The sequence below is a fragment of the Phodopus roborovskii genome, unplaced genomic scaffold, assembly GCF_943737965.1.
Source record: "Phodopus roborovskii unplaced genomic scaffold, PHOROB, whole genome shotgun sequence".
NCBI classification, from domain to species: domain Eukaryota; kingdom Metazoa; phylum Chordata; class Mammalia; order Rodentia; family Cricetidae; genus Phodopus; species Phodopus roborovskii.
Window position 1 is genome coordinate 1,396,509 of NW_026125675.1, and position 18,629 is coordinate 1,415,137.

Consider the following 18,629-nt stretch of genomic DNA (forward strand, 5'->3'; position numbering starts at 1 on the left):
GAGGGGCAGCAGGCTTTGGGGCTGCGGTGCTGAGGCCTGTCCCTGTCCCTGTCCCTGTCCCTGTCCCTGTGGGAGAGTGACCAGGTATTAGGACCCAGGATATTCCCCGAGGTGATGGAGGTGATGGCTGGCTCCTAAGTTGCACACCGAGTGGCCCAGGAGCAAAGCCCACAAAGGCCTCGAGAGGGACTCGGGGACCGCGGCTGGCCCGCGCAGCATGTGGACTTGGGAAAGACTAGGGACCCCCACAGGGCCCCTTCCGTGGTCTTCGGGTGCTTCAGACGTCCCTCCCGGCCCCATGTGCACGGGTGGGCCTGTTTGAGAGAGGGGTATGGGGGCTCAGGCCCTCGCCAGCCTTAGTACAGTGGCTGCCCGGATGCGCATGCGCAACCCCCCCTGTCCAAAGCACGCTTGCGCCAGTGCCTCAGCAAGGAGGGGGCGTGGCCAGGGTCACACATGCGCAAAGTGGACTACTTCCGGAAGTGGGGTCTCAGCAGCCGTGACTGGTGACTGCGCCGAGGCTGAGAGGGGTTTGCGGTGCCGGTGAGGATGCGGTGAGGCGTCCCTCCCCCAGCTGAGCAACGAGGTATGTGCAGCCTCGGAAGTCCATGAGGGGACTTCCGGAGCCTGCGTTAGCTACCCACCGAATTGGGCAAGGCCGGGGGGGGGGGGGGAGAGGGGTGCAGTCTGGGAAGGTGTGTCCGGGCCACGGGGGCTGAGAGGGAGGCGAGCGCAGGACCGCCCGTGTGCTGGAGAGTGAAATCCAGTGTCTTCCAGGCCCTGTTAGGGCAGCTCCCAGCTGGGACTTACACAACAGCACGTCCACGTCATTGGCTGGGTCACATCCCTCAGCACCCTGGAGCAGGTGCATGCTGCTCCACCTAGTCCGAATGGTTCCATTCAGGGAGGGGGGCTACTCAGGTGGGACGACCGTCTGATGGGAAGAAGGCTCTCAGGGGACTGTGGTTGAAGCATGATCACCTGCCTAATCTGAGTGGGCCCCTGTTCTGAGGTTCTGGAGGTCACAAAATCAGAGTCGGCCTGGATCCACAGTGCTCGGTGGTGGCGCAGAATGGGATCACGGGGTGTCTGTCGGGGGCCTGCCTGGTTGAGGTTGAGGCGATTTCTGTAAACCTCCCTTCTGCAAGGGACTGGACAGAATCCCAGGCTCTGCGGGTATGAGAAGATAGATGTATGTGTTACAGAGTGAGGGATGGGGGAGAGCGTGGAAGGTGCCCATTGCCCCTGCATACTCTTTGGTCAACATTGGATGCATGTCCCCGCTTGTGATGTCTGCTGGGCGATTTCATGCATGGCAACTGCTGGGCCCGAGCCAGGCACGTGTGGCCCTTGGACCCATCTGTTGCAGGAGCATCTCCTAGCCCCACGTCATGGGTTTCCATGATACTCTCTCTCAGGCCACATCTCAGGCCACTCACCTGTGCCACATCGGCCTTGGCCGAGGGTGGATGCTTGGCTCGCCACAGGCAAGTGTGCCTGCTTTGCCAGCCTCCCGTAGTAAACTTACTGAGGGGGCCCTATACAGGAACAGAATGATGTGTATTCACCTGCTAGGTCCTCACATCTAGCCTGTATCACCTACCACCCGGCCAGACCAGGCCAGGAAGACACACACACACACACACACACACACACACACACACACACATACACACCAAACCCCCACCCCCCTACACACACATACACACACACACACACCACCACCACCACCACCACCACCACCTCATGTATGAGCAGCTCTACTCATGAGCCCACATGCTCAGGTCTTTCTCATGCATAAGTGCTGTCAGAAAGCATGCTTGTGGAGGCAGGCAGTGGCTGGGTGCTCCCTTCCTCTAAAGAGACTGAGGTTTCTGAGGGGAGGATCTCGGAATAGGATCGTCTTCGTGGCCGACTGGTTATTAGTGGGTGCTTCTATGAAGTCCGGTGTTAGGGAAACTGTTCCAGAACGTGTTCCCAGTACAAGAAGGAAAATCCACTTGAACAAGGCCTAGTTACTTACTGAGCAGGTGCTGGTTCAAAGTACTAGAGTCTGACCCTGGGGCAGTTTATGTTAGACACATTTAAGGACAGTACACTTTTGGAACAAAGTTTGCTGGTAACAGTTATCTCAGTCCCCTGCGCAGAATGAAGGTTGAGGCCTAAGTACATAGACACTCTCTGCAATGTACATGTGACCTGTCCCATGAAGGTGGGTTCTGTATCTTAGGGACCTCGGATCTGCTGTGGCTTCAGCCATGCGGATAGCAGAGACAGTACACCAGGCTGCCACGTACATGGGGCATCTCCACAAAGGATGGGCTCTGTTGACTGAGAAACCAAACTAACGAGGAAGGCCTAGGGTGGGAGAGTCTGGGAGAAACATGATAATCTGGGAGATCCGAGTGTGGCCTGGCCCTGTAGGCAGCATAGATCACCAGGCCGTTAACGACATCCACTCCCCGCCTTCTGGTTGGAAAAGAGATGCACGCCTGTGCTCAGTTGAAGAGACAAGCCTGTGTGCTTAACATTCCTGGGGCCCACCGTGCTTGTCTGTGAGCACAAAGACCTCGGGCGCTCATACAGACTGTGTGTCACCTTGTGTGAGTATATTGGGGAATCTCTGGATTTGCCTCCTGGGTGTATTCCTTGGGCCTTTCCTAGATGTCTGGGTCCCTGAGTTGTTTCTGAGAGCGGGTCGGGATTTCACTTGAGTGTGCAGCAGGTGTGCCCAGACATGGTTCCAGGGCCCACACTGGCTATCAGTGGGTTGGTGTTTGTGAGAAGATGCAGGTATTGTGGCACTTGGCCTGGGGCTAGACCAAGCTTGCCCTATCCTGGAGACAAGCAATCAGCAGAAAGGGCTGAGATTGGGGGCTACGGGGTTGCAGAGAGCTCTGCGTTCTGCGTTCCGGGGTGGGGAGGGGGTTGGGTGTAAAAAAATAGAAAAGAAAAGAAAAAAGGGACAGAATGTGATTGGATGTGGCATTATGTACCGGTGCCATCCTCCTCCTGCCACCTCTCTGCCCCAGCAGGGTAAGTGCCAGGGCACACGACCACAGGCTGTGGAGGCCTGGTCCCTGTTTCCATTGCTGTGGTGAAATTCTTCCCTGTGTCTTTACTGTACACACCAACATTCTAGGAGTCCGGCGGCCCAGCACAGTGAGGCCGCAAGCCATGTCAACCGAGGAACAGAAAGACATGAAGAGACGTGCCAAGCGCCCAAGGGTTGATCCGAATCTCTGTTCAGATGACTCCCAGAACCCAGATGCAATCGCACCTGGTAACAACGCACCTGATACGACGGGGCATATGTGGCTGGGCCTAACTGAGGGGACATTCTACTACTCTTTGGCAGGCGGTGCACATGGGTGGCGTGGTACTAACCAGTTCATTCCATGGGGTTACATGCATGGGTGGTGGGGGGCGGGTTTCTGGTGCTCAGATCTGATTCTCAAGCATGTTCTGGGTTTCTGTCCACACCTGATGTTCTCAGCCCGTGGCGGGAGTGCACGGCTCACAAGGGCCATTGGTCCTGGCCAGCAGGCCTCTGGAGAAGCCCATGGGTCACAGTGACTTTCCTTGGAAGGCTTTTACAAATATGTGTCCCCGCCGTCCCCAGACTCTGGCTGAGCTGAATTTCACCTGTGTTGTTTGGGTGTGGGTGTGGGTGTGGGCACCGGTTCCCAGAAGATGACTTTAAAACTGCTGTTGTTGGCCATGGGCTCACCCAAGCCCAGAGTGAAGCTGTTTCCCATGTGGGTTGATGAGAGCAGCACACTTCATCCACAAAGGATTCCCTTTCTTCTCAATGCAGCAAACAATCCAGCAGTTGATACCAGTGTGATGGCCAGCTGTTCCTCAGGATCAGATATGCAAGAGGCCAGGTGATGTCTTACAGGAACTTTGGCCTGCCCCAGGAGGTAGTTTCAGTGTGGTTTTATGCAGTCATACAGAGAAAAGGATGTCCTTTGCTGGAAAATGGATCCAAATGGAGAGTTTGGTGTTGAGTGAAATGAGCCAGCACCAAAGAGAATACCGTCACCTGTTTTCTCTCATTTGAGGGTCCTAGATTATAAAGTAGGTCCATGAAATGGCAAAACCCAAACTGAGAAGGGAGCCTGGGGAGAGGTGGGCAATGCCCAATAGAGGGGAAAGATTGGGGAGTGGAGTGGAGGCTGACTGTGGAGGTTGAGTGTGGTCAGAAGGCATGAAAGTAGAGGCCTCACTGCCGGGGTGATAGAGGAGGACTAGCAGGAGGGCACCGCGGAAGGATGAGTGTGAATGTGGCTGGAGTGCACGACAGATGGGTGAGAACCCTTTACAGAACGCATCTCTGCCGAACAGGGAACGGATTCCGCTAAACGTTTACTATAAAAACCCCTGTACTGCCAAAACATGACAGGAAGTCACTGCTTGAGGGTGGGAGACACTTCCACGGAGCTGCCTGCAGCTGGCAAGGGAATGCCTGGGATTCAGTTGTCATGACTCATTCATCCAACACCCAGCCTGAGGTTGGTTTCCTGGAGAGAAGGCTGACTGTGAGTCACCCATGCTCCAGCCAGTAACGCTTGCCCATGTGCCCGTATGCATCTGCAGTGAACTCACTGATTCACTGTGAAAATGGGCAGGAATGGGAAGGAATATTTACAGAATGGCACCTCCCATCAACCCCAAGAGAGGAAAACCAGACTCTGTCCCGCATAAGCACTAGTCCCTGCAAAACCGCATGCCTCACCTTCCTTCAGTGCACACTTTGGATGCTTGTCCTCACTTAAGGATTCTTGTGTGCATTTTCCACAGGCAACCTGTTCAGAAGAGGATACAGGATTTCAAAGGTGTGTTTGAGCAGATGTTGCTGGTACCAGAGCTTTTTTTCGGACCCCTCTGCAGTGCAGAGGAATTTCTTTCATTCACTCATTCACTCACTCGCTCACTCATTCATTCATTCATTTTTGGTGGAACAGTAAATTGCCATTTGCCCTTTACAGGTGGGCGGGTGTAGGTGGTGGTGGTGGTACCTTTAGCTTAACTTTTAGCTAGCTGATCTGAGCCGGGGACTGGAATAGCTGTCACTGAGGTGGTCAGGAGAGTTTCCCGATTCCTGCACTGGTTGCTGAAGAGTGTTACTAGAGATGATGGGCAAGCAGATAAACCTCTGCTTTTTGTCCTACCACACTGAGTGGTAAGTTACAATTCAACAGCTGTTTTTCACATCCTGAATTGAGTCATTTTTCTGGCTTTGCGACCTTGCTCTCCTCCAGGAGCCCCTACCAAAGAGGGCATGGGTAAGAGCCTGAAGGCTGTATGTAGATTGATGAGCCTGTCAGGGAATACCGAAGGCAGCCACAATGTGGACCGGGAAGAAAAGTGTGTGTGACGCATAGCATGCCACACGGGCTTGTTTTCTGTCATTCACGGTAACCAAGTCAGTGTGCCACAAGCCACCTCCCAAGCTGAGGCAGCTTTTGCTCACTTGTGTGGATGGCCCTAAAAGGACATTACTAGAGAGATATCGTCAATCCTTAGCCAGTGTATAGAGTCAATTCATGTAAGCCAGGGTGTCTGACATCTGAGAGCATTGCTCTTTCTGGTACAGAGGAACTACCGCTTGATCTCTAAGGTGTCCAGAAAATGTTTTGTCAGTGACGGTCACTCGTCAGAGCACGATGCCCCCACCCCTTCACCCCCCAGTGTGCCTGTATTCCTAACACTTAGGAGATTCGGGACCTGGAGGTCGCCCTCACTCGCCTCTCAGGTTTGAGAGCAGCCTGGGCTGCTCGGGACCCAGTCTCAGATTTTAAAATAAATAAAAGTTCAGCGAAGAGCAACATGGACACAGGATCTATAGGTACCCCTCCTACTGTGTAGGTGATGTGTCAGGGTTGAAGGAGCGCGGCTTCCTCTGGATATTCGATTTAATGTGATACCATTTCCTTTCTCAAATAGGTGGCATTACCCAGTCCCTTCTGGCAAAGAGGAAGCAGTTTGCAAAGGATATAAATGACTCTTTCAGAAGCCTGAACGAAAACCTCCAGAGCATTTTCAAAACCCAGCAGAAGTCAAGGTACAGTTGTGCATGACCATCTGTAAAATGAGACCTGTACAGCTTTTACTCTTCCTTCCAAAGTCACTCCTGCCTGCCTGCCCGCCATGGTGATCCTGCACAGAGTGGAATTGCTAATGCGACCTACCTAGCACTGCATTTTCTCTGTGAGGTAGTCCTGTTGTTCATTGCTGTGGCGGAACACCCCCCCTGCCTTTTATAGAGGTGAGATGTGTTAGCTGCAAGATGGGCAAGAGAATAGTTTCTCCTCTGTCAGATGACAAGACGGATAGCTTCCAATAAGGAAAGACAGTCTTCTCTGGTCTACCAGACCGTACCGGTTAAGAGGTAATAGGGGTGCCATCGGGGCTCCTCTTGGTCAGTCATCGTGGCCATGTGGGGAAAGGGTTCTGTGCGCTCTTCGTGTGTGTAAGTGCCATAGGACGAAGGGTATGTTGCCTTCACAACACGGACTTTGGCTCTTCGTGTGTGTGAGTGCCATAGGACGAAGGGTATGTTGCCTTCACAACACGGACTTTGGCTCTCAGAAGCTGTAGGTTAGTTACTCCATAAGGGGGAGCAAAGATGAGTCAGATTCTAAGCCAGGAATGCAGTCTTGGGAAAGGTGTGCCTCAGAGCATCCCAGGGAGAGGGAAGACGTGCAAAATGACATCCCCCTTAGGTAACCAATTAAAACAGCATTCTTCTGGGATTAGAGTGGGTCACATTTCTGCCTCTCAAGAGACAATTTAATTCATGCCCCCTTTTGTCGTTGGCTCCTGGCTCTTGTGTGACAACAATGAGTGTGTGGTGTCATTGCCTTGGCCTCACATAGTGTGAGGGTGCTCAGGAATCATTACTGTGTTTTACAGGCAGGAGCTTCACTCCATACACTCCCAGATGTTTGAGTCCCTGTATCAGAAGTGGCTGGGCGATGTGGTGAGAGCAAGGGAGCAAGAAGAACGCCTCAATGTGAGTGTTGCTCTTAGCTTGGAATAGGTCCTCTGAGTCCCTTTCCACAGTGGCAGGGCTTCAGTGCAGCAGGTCTCAAGGGAAAGGGACGGGACACAAGGAGGGTGATGGATATGGCCTGGAGAGACTAGCTGTCCTCTCTGGCTTGCTCCCTTTGTCTGTGCTGGGGTGGTGTGGTCATGGGTGAGGGGCCAGCATGGTGGGCGGGTGAGCAGGGACTGCGTGGACAGTGCAGGAGAAGGTATGGGCTTGTGTGCTCAGAGGTTGCCCTTGGTGATCCACACACAGTGCAGATGCCAAACAGTGCAGGAGGGGTGGGGGTGGGGAGTCCCAGTCTGCCTTCTGACACAGTGATCAGGGAGGCAAAGTGAGAGCAGCCAGTGTGGCTGGGACAGAGCAGAGCAGGGAGAGGCTTAGCGTTCATGGACACCGAGTAGTGCTGTCTTTGAGGGGTCTTTCATCCCGATGGAGGACAGAGCTGTACTCCCAAAGGCCCTGCTTTCCAAAGGCCCTGCCTTCCAAAGGCCCTGCCTTCCAAAGGCCCTGCCTTCCAAAGGCCCTGCCTTCCAAAGGCCCTGCCTTCCAAAGGTGGGGAAGCAGCACCTGGACTCAGATGCTGTCATAGTCCTGACACTGGCACCTTGGGAAAGCTCAGGAGAACAATTAACCCCCCTGCCTCAGTTTCCTAGGAGTCAAAGCAGACCTGTGAAGAATCCGTCCGTACCTTTCTAGATCTTGTGTATTGAGTGCTTGCGTTTTTGACATGTTGCTTCAGAATGTGTGGCCTCGTGAGATGATGTATGTTTGCCATTCATCTTCCCTGCCCTTCTCATTTGGTTGATAATGTAGTTGACAGAATGTCACAATCTGGGGCATGGCTGACTGATGAGGAAAGTTTGGTCAGAACCTCTCTCTCTCCCTCGTTTTCTCTAGTTCTCCCCCTCTCTGACTCTCTGTCTCTCTCTGTCTCTGTCTCTGTCTCTCTCTCTCTCTCTCTGTCTGTCTGTCCTGCTTTCTTGGAAAGGAGGGTTTCCTTGGAAGCTAATGTGTTCTCATCATATTAAAACATATTTTATGAAAACAAAGAAATGCTGGGAACGTAAAATTCTGGTGAGGTAGGAAGCCACAGATTAGGTGGGTCTTATTGATAATTTTAAAATGGTTATTTCATAGGATTTCTGCACAAGCGTGGCAAGACTGACACTGGTCAGATCGTGTTATGTTGCTTTTGGCATTGGAGGCCATGGCTTCAGACTTGTTCATCATGAATGTCAGAGAACAAAGCATGATGGGAAGGAATTCCTGTAAGCGGCAGGGTTCAGTGTTCAGTTTTACTGACATTTTTTCATTGGTTTCCTCTGTTTCAGCTTATAGCTCAGCAGCAGGTGAAGGTGTTGCAGAAAGCTGTAGAGGATCATGAAACCAAGATGGAGAACGCTAAAGATATGTGTGACACATTTTTGAAGGTCTGGTAGATTGCACTTGTTGACAGAACACACCCTTATGTCTTACCATGTGTCTGTTACGAGCAGAAGACAGATTGGCCCTTTCTCAATTTGAGGGAGAAAAAGAATTAGTTTTGAAAACTGTGATCACATTCTCTCTGGGATATTTTTCCCCACACACAGCAGAAATGCTGAGGTTTGCTTAGCCTGGGAAACTGATGACGGTGTTGTGGACCGTGTTCTAGCACGGCAGCTGGTGACTGGAAGTTTGCTTATAAAGGAGCACAGTGCATCACAGTGATGAGTTATTGACCTCTAGTGACATTTCGATGGAAATTAGCAAGTCTGGGGATCCTTCTGGTGTTCTTTGACTTGTTTTGATTGGACGGCTCAGGTCAGTGATGAGCAAAGGGCAAGGACAGTTTTTACTTTCTTCCATGTTGAGTGTTTTGCAGTCTTCAGACATTAGAATTACACTTGAGTATTGGCGGTCATGTATTTCACAGCTCTACAGCTGATGTGGGGACTGGAAGAGTTGGTAGAGGATTAACCCGCTTTGAATTGAGAGCATAGAACCGGCAACTGTACCTCGCTGAAGCTCCAGGCCCTAAGTGACGCCTGTACACCCAGGAGTTGAAGCAGCCCTTCAGCGGGAATTCCTTTTGATGCTCTCATTAAAATACCCTATGAAATACCTCTCCTCAGATCTGATTCAGATGCCTTATCTAAAGTGCTCAGTGTATCATAGTAAATTAAGTGTTTTCCGGGTGCCAGTGAGACGCTAGGTCTGTTTTTGCTGAGCAAGCATGCGTTCACCAGTTAATACCCAGGTGGCTACCCCTAGCAGCCACGTGCACTCCGGGCATGGCAAACTCTGCCTATAACCCCAGCGAGGTGAGGCTAGAGACACAAGGATCCCTGGGGCTTGTGTGACCACCAGTACAGGCAAATTGGAAAACCCTGTGTTTAGTGAGATACCCTGCCTCAAGGAGTAATGTGGTGAGCTGTTCAGGATGGTGCTGCCACACACTAGCACACGTGTGTGCATGCAAACACGTCCACGTGAAGGGAATCGCTTTGAGTTTTCTGTGACATCTGGTCTCCACACTGAAACAGACATACGTGCACACCCACCTGCACACACCAAGCACACAGAAAAGTAAAACTGAATTTTCAAGGCCTTCAGATCCACACACACATATGGAGCCCCAATGCAGCTGGATACTTCTTGGGAACTGGCTGGAAGAACCTGTCAGATAGGCTTGCATCTAACTGTGAGTGCTCAATGTGAGCAGCACCACATAGGAAGCCTTGTGACTGGATATCTCTGGCTTCCCAGATGATCCATGCCCTTCTGCCCAGACCCTTCTGCCCCTGCGTCTCTGTACACTGCTCTCTGCTCCTCCACCCAGGCTTCCCCTCCTGTCCCCGTCCTCCGCTCTGCCTCTGAGGGACTATTTTCGTCAAACATGGCGTTTTCTTTTCAAGATTTCCCAGTGGCCTTCCTTCTTAATGCTCTGTTTCCCGTGTCCTCTGCCCACCCACCCAACCACCCACCCATCACCTCCTCACACCCATCACCTACACACACACACACACACACACACACACACACACACACACACACTCACTGTCTTGAAAGCTTGCGCTGGCTGCTTGCTTCCTTCTGTCCCTCTTCCCTCCTCCCAGTGAAGCAGCTTCCCTTGAAGTGAGTCCCGTTCCTTGCCCTTGCTTTGCGTCTGCTCTTTGCCCACAAAGCTTCCTGTGCCTTGTCTTCCCCTAAGGACACCCTATGTGTTTACTGCTTGACGTCACCATTTGCGTCCTTTTCAGCGTCAAGCCCAGCAAGCTCCATTCACATACTTATTTTCAGCTGGTGTGCAGGGTGTCTGTTCCTAAGATGTCTGGGCCCTGGTAATAGGGCAGAGACTGGACAGGTGTTAAGAGCCGGTTTTCCCTGCCGGCCTGGTCCCACCGCCTCGCCAGCCCCAAATAACACACAGAGACGCTGTATTAGATATAATTCTGTTGGCCAGTTACTAGCGTTTCTTATCGGCTAGCACCGTCTTAAATACTATCCCATTTCTATTCACCTAAGCATTTCCACGTGGTCTCCTCTTACCGGACAGAGGCCCCGGCGTTCTGCTCTCTCCATCCTCCATCTTGAATCTCTTCCCTACTCCTTCCTCTCCCCTCCTGGTCTCCTAGACCCACCTATCTTGCTTTCCTATTGGCCAACAGGGCTTTATTCGTTAACCAAGACGAGCAACATATTTACAGAATGACGTCTCCCATCATCTCCTCTTTTCTGTCTGAAGTAAAAATAAGGGCTTTTAACCTTAACATAGCAAGATATATTATATAGCAAAACAGTTATCAAACAAGAACCATAGTTAGCAATATTAAGTTTGTTAACATCTAGCAAGATTTAAAGAAAATATTTCACCATCTACCCTATCTTTGTGAGTCTAAAGTCTTACATGTAACTTATCTTTAATCCTAACTATAACCTTAACTATCTGTCTTCAGTTCCATCAAAGACCACAGAAGGATAACATATAAACTCTAGAAATGACAGAGACAACTCACTGCCCGGTCAGGCACCCGAAGTGCTTCTGTAATGTTCCATCTTCAGCCTATAGACCATAGTGTGTCTAGCACACTCCTCAGCCAAGCAGGAAACTAAACTGTCTTTATCTTCTTCTGGCCACCAGCCTTTTATCTGGTAAACAACAACATTGCTAAAATGAAGGTCACGGCCCTATTAGCCGTGGTCTATCCAAGATGGCAGGGTACGTTTGCCGCCAGAACTGAGAGCTGTGCTCAGTGCCTTGGTCTACGCTGCCATCCACCAGCATGCTGCCGGCTTGGCGATGTGGCCACTGCCATTGCCGGCTCTCGTACACACCGTTAAGTTCTTTGGAGAGGTCTTTAAAAGACTTGTGGGGTTTGTTTGTTTATTTGTTTTGTTTTGTTTTTTTGTTTTTCCTTTATGCTGAGTCAGAAATCCTCCCTTAAAGGAGCAGTGAATACTTGTGCTTGTCTACAGCTAAACAGAGCCCAACTGAGAAAAATGTTGTTACCAAGAAGCCTTACTTGTTGGCTCTGTTTTTTTTTTTTTTTTTTTTTTTTTTTTTTTTATAGTTAGTTACTTTGTTTATTTCTAAAACCCATTATTAGGTTTTTGTTAAGTTTGAAGTGAAAGTTCTCATCCCCATGTTGGGTAACTTTAGTTTCGAGCAGGTTTTCCTGCTGGCCTGGTCCCGGTGGTGGGCGTGGGGGGAGTCCTACACATTATGGGGAGGGGCTGCATCTCCTTTTCCATATCTGCTCCCCGTGACTTTTTAACTGATCCTCCACCCATTTTCTGAGATGTGTGTCCTAGCTGTCCGTGTCCCACAATGATACCGCCTTAAAATGTGTCACTGGAAATTTTTGTGGGGTGGTCATTTAACGTGCTCAAATTCGCCACTGTTCTTAAGTTTAAATCATGACAAACATCCTTTGGATATGGAAAGTCGGTTCCTTTAAAATGAAATGGGGTAAGGTGTCAAGCCAGAGGGCTTCAGGCTCAAGTAGACTTTCTGTTTGTTTGTTGGTTTTTGTCGTTTTTTTTTTCTTTTTTTCAGAAAGCCAAGGACTTGAGTGAACAACGCAAAGCGTTTATTGGTGGTGAAAGAAGTGAAGTGAGGAAGGAAATCTTCAAGGCGCAGGACAGAGTTATCATGGAAAGGGTAAGTCGCATGTCTGTAATGCTTGCTGTGTGCCTCGGGGTGGCTTCCTGTGGGCAGAGATGGAATAGTGATTCTCCAACTCTCCATTTTCACACAGCAAGAGCAAGATGTGTCTGTTGTTGAAACGTACCTTCAATCCCTGGTCCTTGACTGCCCCGAAGAAACCATCTGAAGCTCACGCAAAGATGCACAGGGAGCATTGGCCTTGCTGACAGGATATTCCTAGTGGTCGATGCAGCTCCTTTCTCTTTACTTTGCTTGTTAGAAATAAGACTAGGGCTCTGTTCACCATGAACTGAACCCCCAACAGTTCTGTGAGTAGCAACAGTTAAGTGTGGATCCTTGGCCCCTGACAGCAAGGGAGGTACATTCTCCCACCAGTGGCAGTTACATTTTGGAAGCAAATAATGTCATTTGGTTTTACGATTGGCTTCTTTGGTTCCCCTTCACTTCCGCAAAGTCAGTGTTACTTTACTCATTTCGGGAAGAAATAAATAACGACGGGATCCATTAATCTGTGCATGCTTTTATTATTCATGATGTCACAGAGCCAAGGCCTTTGCAAATGGGCCTTTACTGGAAATCCAACCCAACATGTTCCCTCAGACTTAACTGCACACGACTCTGGTTTTCGCACTCAGATGTGCTAAACGGTTTACACGATTCCCACTGCAGAGCCAGATCTGAAAGCCTTGGGTTTGAGCTATGCGGTGGGGCTGTGGCATTTCCCAAAGACAGCCAGACTCGTTTCCAGGCTGTATTCAGCACTGGTGGAAAGGTACCTGCCCTTACCTTTGGTCAAAAACATTTATCAGTGAACATCTGTATAATAATAAGCATTTGCAGTTTCAGTATTTTACAATGGCTGTTGTTTTCCCGGAGCATTTTCTAGTATTCAGAGTTTAATTTTCATCAAGTAATTCTGCACGTATGTGTATGTTTGTCTAACTCCTGAGTCATTCTTTCGCTTTTTTCCTGTGATGTATTTTTTGTTTTCATGAATCCTTAGAATCTGTGTTCAGATTTGATGTTCATTTTCATGGGTGTGTACTTGATGAGTCTTTGTGAGCTTACTCCAAGTGTGTGTTGGTAGCCATGAAGGCTGGGAGAGGGGCTCAGTTCCAGTCTCCAGGTCCCATAACACCAGAACTCACTCCCAAGGTCTGTCCTCTGACCGATGTGTGCCCCCACCCTAGTGTGGTGATACAGTATTTGTGATTTATTAAAGCTTGGCTGAGGGTACAGAAAGCAAAGCCAGCCACAAGCCATAGAGCCAGGAAATGGTGCTATACACCTTTGATCTTGGCACTACGGATGTTGCAGGAGCATTTTATTCTCTAGCCAAGCTGAGGAGAGGCCAACCCTTGGGGTCTGAGGTAGAGATGAGAGCTAGTGGCAAGCTGCTTTCCTTTTCTGAGCTTCAGCTTGAAACTTGGACCCCAGTATCTGTCCCCGGGATTTTATCATTCACTCTGACCCATGTGAGCATATATACAGAAACACACACACACAGACACACACACACACACATACACACACACACACACACACACACACACACACAGGAGTGGGGCTTGGGTTACAGGTGGTTGTGAGCCACCCAATGTGGGTGTTGGCTATGTGAACTGGAGTCTTCTGGAACAACAGCAGGTGCTCTCAAGCGTTGAGCCATCTGTCCAGCCCTGTTTAGCACATGTGAGATTGCTTCACCTTTTACCTGGAGTTTGTGAGCTAAACCTACCCTTTGTGTAGACACAGAAATACATGCCGCATCACACAAGTACCTTGAAGGCCAAGCTGCGCCTGAATGGCACAATCACAGCAGCTGGGCCCACTGTTGGAATAGACCAATCTCAGTGTCTCACAAAGGAACCGACGAGCAAGCTGAAAGTAATTTGGCAAGCAATTTCTTTGTGTAAAAACGGAAGGGCGCAGCAGGCCAGAGAGTAGCAGGATATACGGCCTACGTGGCTGCTTTTATTCCTCACACAGGGAGGATCTGGGCTGCTCCTCATTAGCTGAGGTTTAGCTTTCCAGTCTGGGCCTAACTGAGAGAAGAGAAAGGAAAAAAAAAAGTGGAGAGCAGAGGGGAATGCAGAATTGACGAGGATTGGGTGATTAAGCTTTTCAGGGTTCCCAGGAAGCTTTCCTGAAAGCATGCTTATCTAACACAGGAATAAAAAACAAAGGGGACTCTGTGGAAGGAGGGGTCAGGAGGAAGCAGACAGGCAGCCATTAAATCTGATTGTCCGAAGGGAAAAGAGGGGAGTTCTCATACCACCCATGCTAGGCCTGATGGACCAGACAAGGGCCTACAGGGCCCACCATGCACACACACAAATGACAGGTCTGGGGCAAACACTTTTGCATGCTTTGCTGTGGGAGTTTCTGGAAAACAAAGTCACCCACCGAGCCCTTTTCAGTAGGGGAGAGGAAGGTTTATTTCACGCCCCCACCCACCCCGCCCCGTGGGTGGACAGCACCCCAGCATCAATCCCTAGTGGCACTGGCCCTCTTTCAGTCGCCTCTCATTTGGTGGGAGACCAGAGGCAAGCAAGCAGGAGATACAAGTATAGAAGCAGGCGGGTGACAGTAAAGGCAGGTTGCTGGGTTAAAATTCAGTCCAGTTACTCCACCTCCTCTGGGACCCGGGCTTTTGAGGGGTGGGGTTCGGTTCACAGGAGCTATGGCAGCCCTGTGGAATTCCGCTGTTTTTCACACCTGGTGGTTGGGGGAGGGTTTCCCGCCAGAGCTTCACCTGTGTGCTGGATTGTAGATGTGCCCCATAGTCTCAGGCATTTGAATACGTGGTCCTCCCTGGTTGTAGAAAAGCATGTCTCCCAAGACTGTCTCGCTGTCATTGCCCCACGGCTATGGGCCAGTCACCTCTGTGTGTTCCGGCTATGGCAGGCGGTTTCCCAAGATAGACGGCCTTGTTTGGGAAAACAATCCCAGGGAGAGGGGACCAGCAATTTCTCAAGAATATCTTAATCCGCGCGTGCCTCCCGAGAGCTGCATCAACTGCCGCTTCTCCAAGCCCCTTGCCCACTGCTGTAAGAGTCCCGACCAGCTGGCTCCCTCGCCCTGGTGGGCAACTTCCATCCAAGAAAGCTGCAGCTCCTCTCTGTGCTGATAAATGCAGGCGTAACTGCTGAGGTCGGAATTTGGTCTCCTTCCTGCCTTTTGTCTCTTTCCACTCTGAAATTGAACAGTGGCTGTTTGAAGAGGCTAAGGAGATGGGGCCTGGCTGAACGGAGGTAGTATGTGGTTAGGGGTGTGTAAGGAGTAAGGTTTTTTTCTCCCGCCGCCTGGTCCTGTCCTGTCGCCGCGCCAGTCCCAATTAACACACAGAGACTCTGTATTTGATATAATTCTGTTGGCCCGTTATTAGTTTTTTTTATCGGCTACTTTTGTCTTACTTATTAACCTATTTCTGTTGATCTATGTATTTCCACGTGGTCTCATCTTACCGAGAGCCGGAGTTCTGCTCCCTCCAGGCCCTCCATCTTCTCCTCCTTCCTCCTTTCTCTTTCCTCCTAGTCTCCTAGTCCCCCCCCCCATCTTGCTTTCCTATTGGCCATCAGTGCTTTATTCATTAACCAGTATGAGAAACATATTTACAGAATGACATCTCCCATCATCTCGTCTTTTCTGTCTAACTAAAAAGAGGGGTTTTAACCTTAACATAGCAAAATATATAACACAACAGTTATCACGTAAGACTCACAGTTAACAGTATTTAGTCCAATAACATTTAGTAAGATTAAAAGAAACTATTTTATCATCTAACCTATATTTGTGAATCTAAAGTCCTATATGTAACGTTTCTTTAAGCGTAACTGAGGAAAACTATAACCATAACTATTTGTCTTTAATTTCTTCACAGACCACAGAACTCTAGAAATACATAAACTCTAGAAATGACAGAGACATCTTGCCTGTCTGTCACCTGAAGTTCTTTTGTAATCTTCCATCTTTAGCCCATAGGCCATAGTGTGTCTGAAAGATTTTTCAGTAAAGCAGGAAACTTCAAACTGTCCACTTGTATTGGCAGTTTGTCAGTCACTTTTCTCTGTGTCCTGCAGACTGTCTGGCAGACCCTTTCATGAAGCAGGAACTCTGTAGCACTGTCCACCTTGAATCAGCAGTCACTTTTCTGTGGGTCCTGCATGTCCAGTTTATACAGCATAACATCAAACAGTCCAGGCAAGAGCAGTATCGTGTCCATATGGCTAGCCTTGCCACACTGGAGGTAAACTCCATATGTGTTTTTTCGATGTCCATCTTCCTTTCTGACTCAGGTGGTGCTGCCAGGAGCAGTTATGTCTCACTGTCAAGAAAAACCCTAAACCATTTTAAATGCCATATTGTGTAGGTCTTTGAAAGGTTTGAAGAAGAACGCCTCTCTGTCTCAGATACATCTCTGTGTATCTTGGAAAAACTTAACTAACTTAACTCTAAGCTGAGACTATCATAGGCAATTGTCTATAATCTGTACTACATTATATATTACATTTCTAAATGAGCTACAAAAACACAGTACCTAAACAAAAGGAGAAATATACATATCGCCAAATTGACCTTAAGTTCTATCAATAAGTGCAAATCCATTCCAAAACAAAGTAGTAATCAATAAATAAAACATGGGTGGCTCTAATTGGAGTCTCTGTCTCTTGCCTTCCCGTTTGCAGTTTGAGATGGGGACCCTGAGCTCCAGCTTCCAGCTGCGCTTGCCAGGTCTGCCACCTGCTTTCCCTGCTGTTATGGCGCCTTAACGCCCTGGAACCACAATCCCCGAATAAAACTCTTTCTTCTGTGTTGTTGCCTTGGCTGTGGTGTTGTATAAGAGCAACAGAATCCCTGACTAAGATAGTCTGATACGAGACCCGAAGGGTTTGCCTCCCGCATGGGTGCTCTTTCGGCAAACCTTAGTGTCTACTCAGGAAGGTGGCCTTTAAGGGGACACGAGCCTTGACACTCTTAAAGTAGAAGTGTCTTAAAGTAGGGTGCCCTGTTGCATCAGGGCGGTGGAGGTGTGTGTGTGACTGACTGACTGTTAAGGGACTCCATGGCGAGGCTCTGGCGGTGGCAATCACACATTGCCTTTTCACAGAGCCCTAGGGGCGGAGGGCGTGTATGGAGAGACGAGTCTAATGGCTTATCCATCAGGCATGCATTCTCACGTGCAGCGGCCACCTCGCTCACGTGTTCATGCGCGGCCTGAGGCACATGTGAGCACGCCCCTCCAGCAAAAATGCAGGGGCGGGGACATGTCCATGGGAAAGGCTGGGACTCATGAGCTGTGACTGCTCCCCGAAGGGAGGGGAGCTCTCGGTGGAAGGGCGGGTTCGGGTTCGGGTTCGGGTCAGCTAGGTGAGTAACTGCCTGACAGGGCATCCTCCGGTAAGCTACATTGGGAAGGGTAAGTTTAATGCTTGAACCCCAGCCCTTGCGGGAGCATGGTGGGGACCGCCCCCCCCCATGCCCAAGAGGGCCTGGGATGCAATGTGCCTGAGCCTGGCTTAGCCGCGGACTGGACCCGTCAGCCCTGCGGGCTCAGAGAAGAGGTCTGAGAAATACAGAGCCTGGGATGCCTGACCCGGACAGCGTGGATGGGCAGGACTGGCTGTGGCCGTGGCCCGATGACGTGAAGCCACGGGCCTGCCCTCACCAGGAAGGCAAGTGTGACCGGACGAGGGGCGATGGACCCCGTGACGGGGCGCGCCTTGCCGGTGCCCCCTGCGCATGCGCGTGCCCATGCGCAAGCGCTGTGACGCCAGCCAATCAGAGCGCGCCGTATTGGGAGGTGGGGCCAAACTAAGCCTGAGCGACCCGACCCGTGAGGGGAAGGAGGCTTTCTGGCCTGGCGGAGGCACGGGCCTCGGTGGGTGGCGGCCTTGTGTGCTTTTGTCTGCGTGTGCGCTGTGGGGCCGTTTCGGGGGTCGCGCTGCGGCTCCGGCGCGGTTTGGAGGCATCGGGGACGATGAAAGCTCTCGACTAGGACAGTGGGTCACACAGCGAGAGCGTGCAGGGTAGCACTTGCGGTGACGCGGGGCGCTGCACGTCAGGTCCACTTCGGGCGGGAAGAGGCTCCGGGACCAAGAACGGAACGCGCTGGTGAGGGCAGCAGGTTCCTAGAAGAGTGGGTGGGGCAGTCAGTGGACTGGGAGAGGCCTGCGGGCTTCCCGCATCTGCCCGTGTCCCTGTAGCCTTTGGGCCCTGACTGGACAACTGGGTCCTCCCGTGATCCCTCCCCTGGCAATACCTCGGCAGGCTGGCTACTCGGAGGGAAGGGGAAGGGGAAGCCCAGGCACTTTGCGCACGCACACGGGGCCGTCCAAGCCGGCAATGGGTGACTGATGGGTGGGCTTCACACCTGCCCTTCGGGAGTGCCCCTGCTCAGCCTCGGGCGTGCCTGCACAGTGGTGCTTC

The 18,629-nt window shown here is 50.7% G+C and overlaps 1 protein-coding gene across 1 annotated transcript; it reads left to right on the plus strand.

Moving 5' to 3' along the window:
• Nucleotides 1-2,990: 2,990 nt before the first annotated feature.
• On the plus strand, nt 2,991-12,425 carry LOC127217381 (X-linked lymphocyte-regulated protein 5C). The gene is made up of 10 exons (XM_051178370.1): nt 2,991-3,036; nt 3,143-3,283; nt 3,818-3,887; nt 4,804-4,840; nt 5,296-5,305; nt 5,950-6,067; nt 6,919-7,018; nt 8,386-8,484; nt 12,093-12,197; nt 12,295-12,425. The coding sequence occupies exons 1-10, from the start codon at nt 2,991-2,993 to the stop codon at nt 12,367-12,369; spliced, it is 801 nt and encodes a 266-aa protein (XP_051034327.1). The 3' UTR covers nt 12,370-12,425.
• Nucleotides 12,426-18,629: the final 6,204 nt, after the last annotated feature.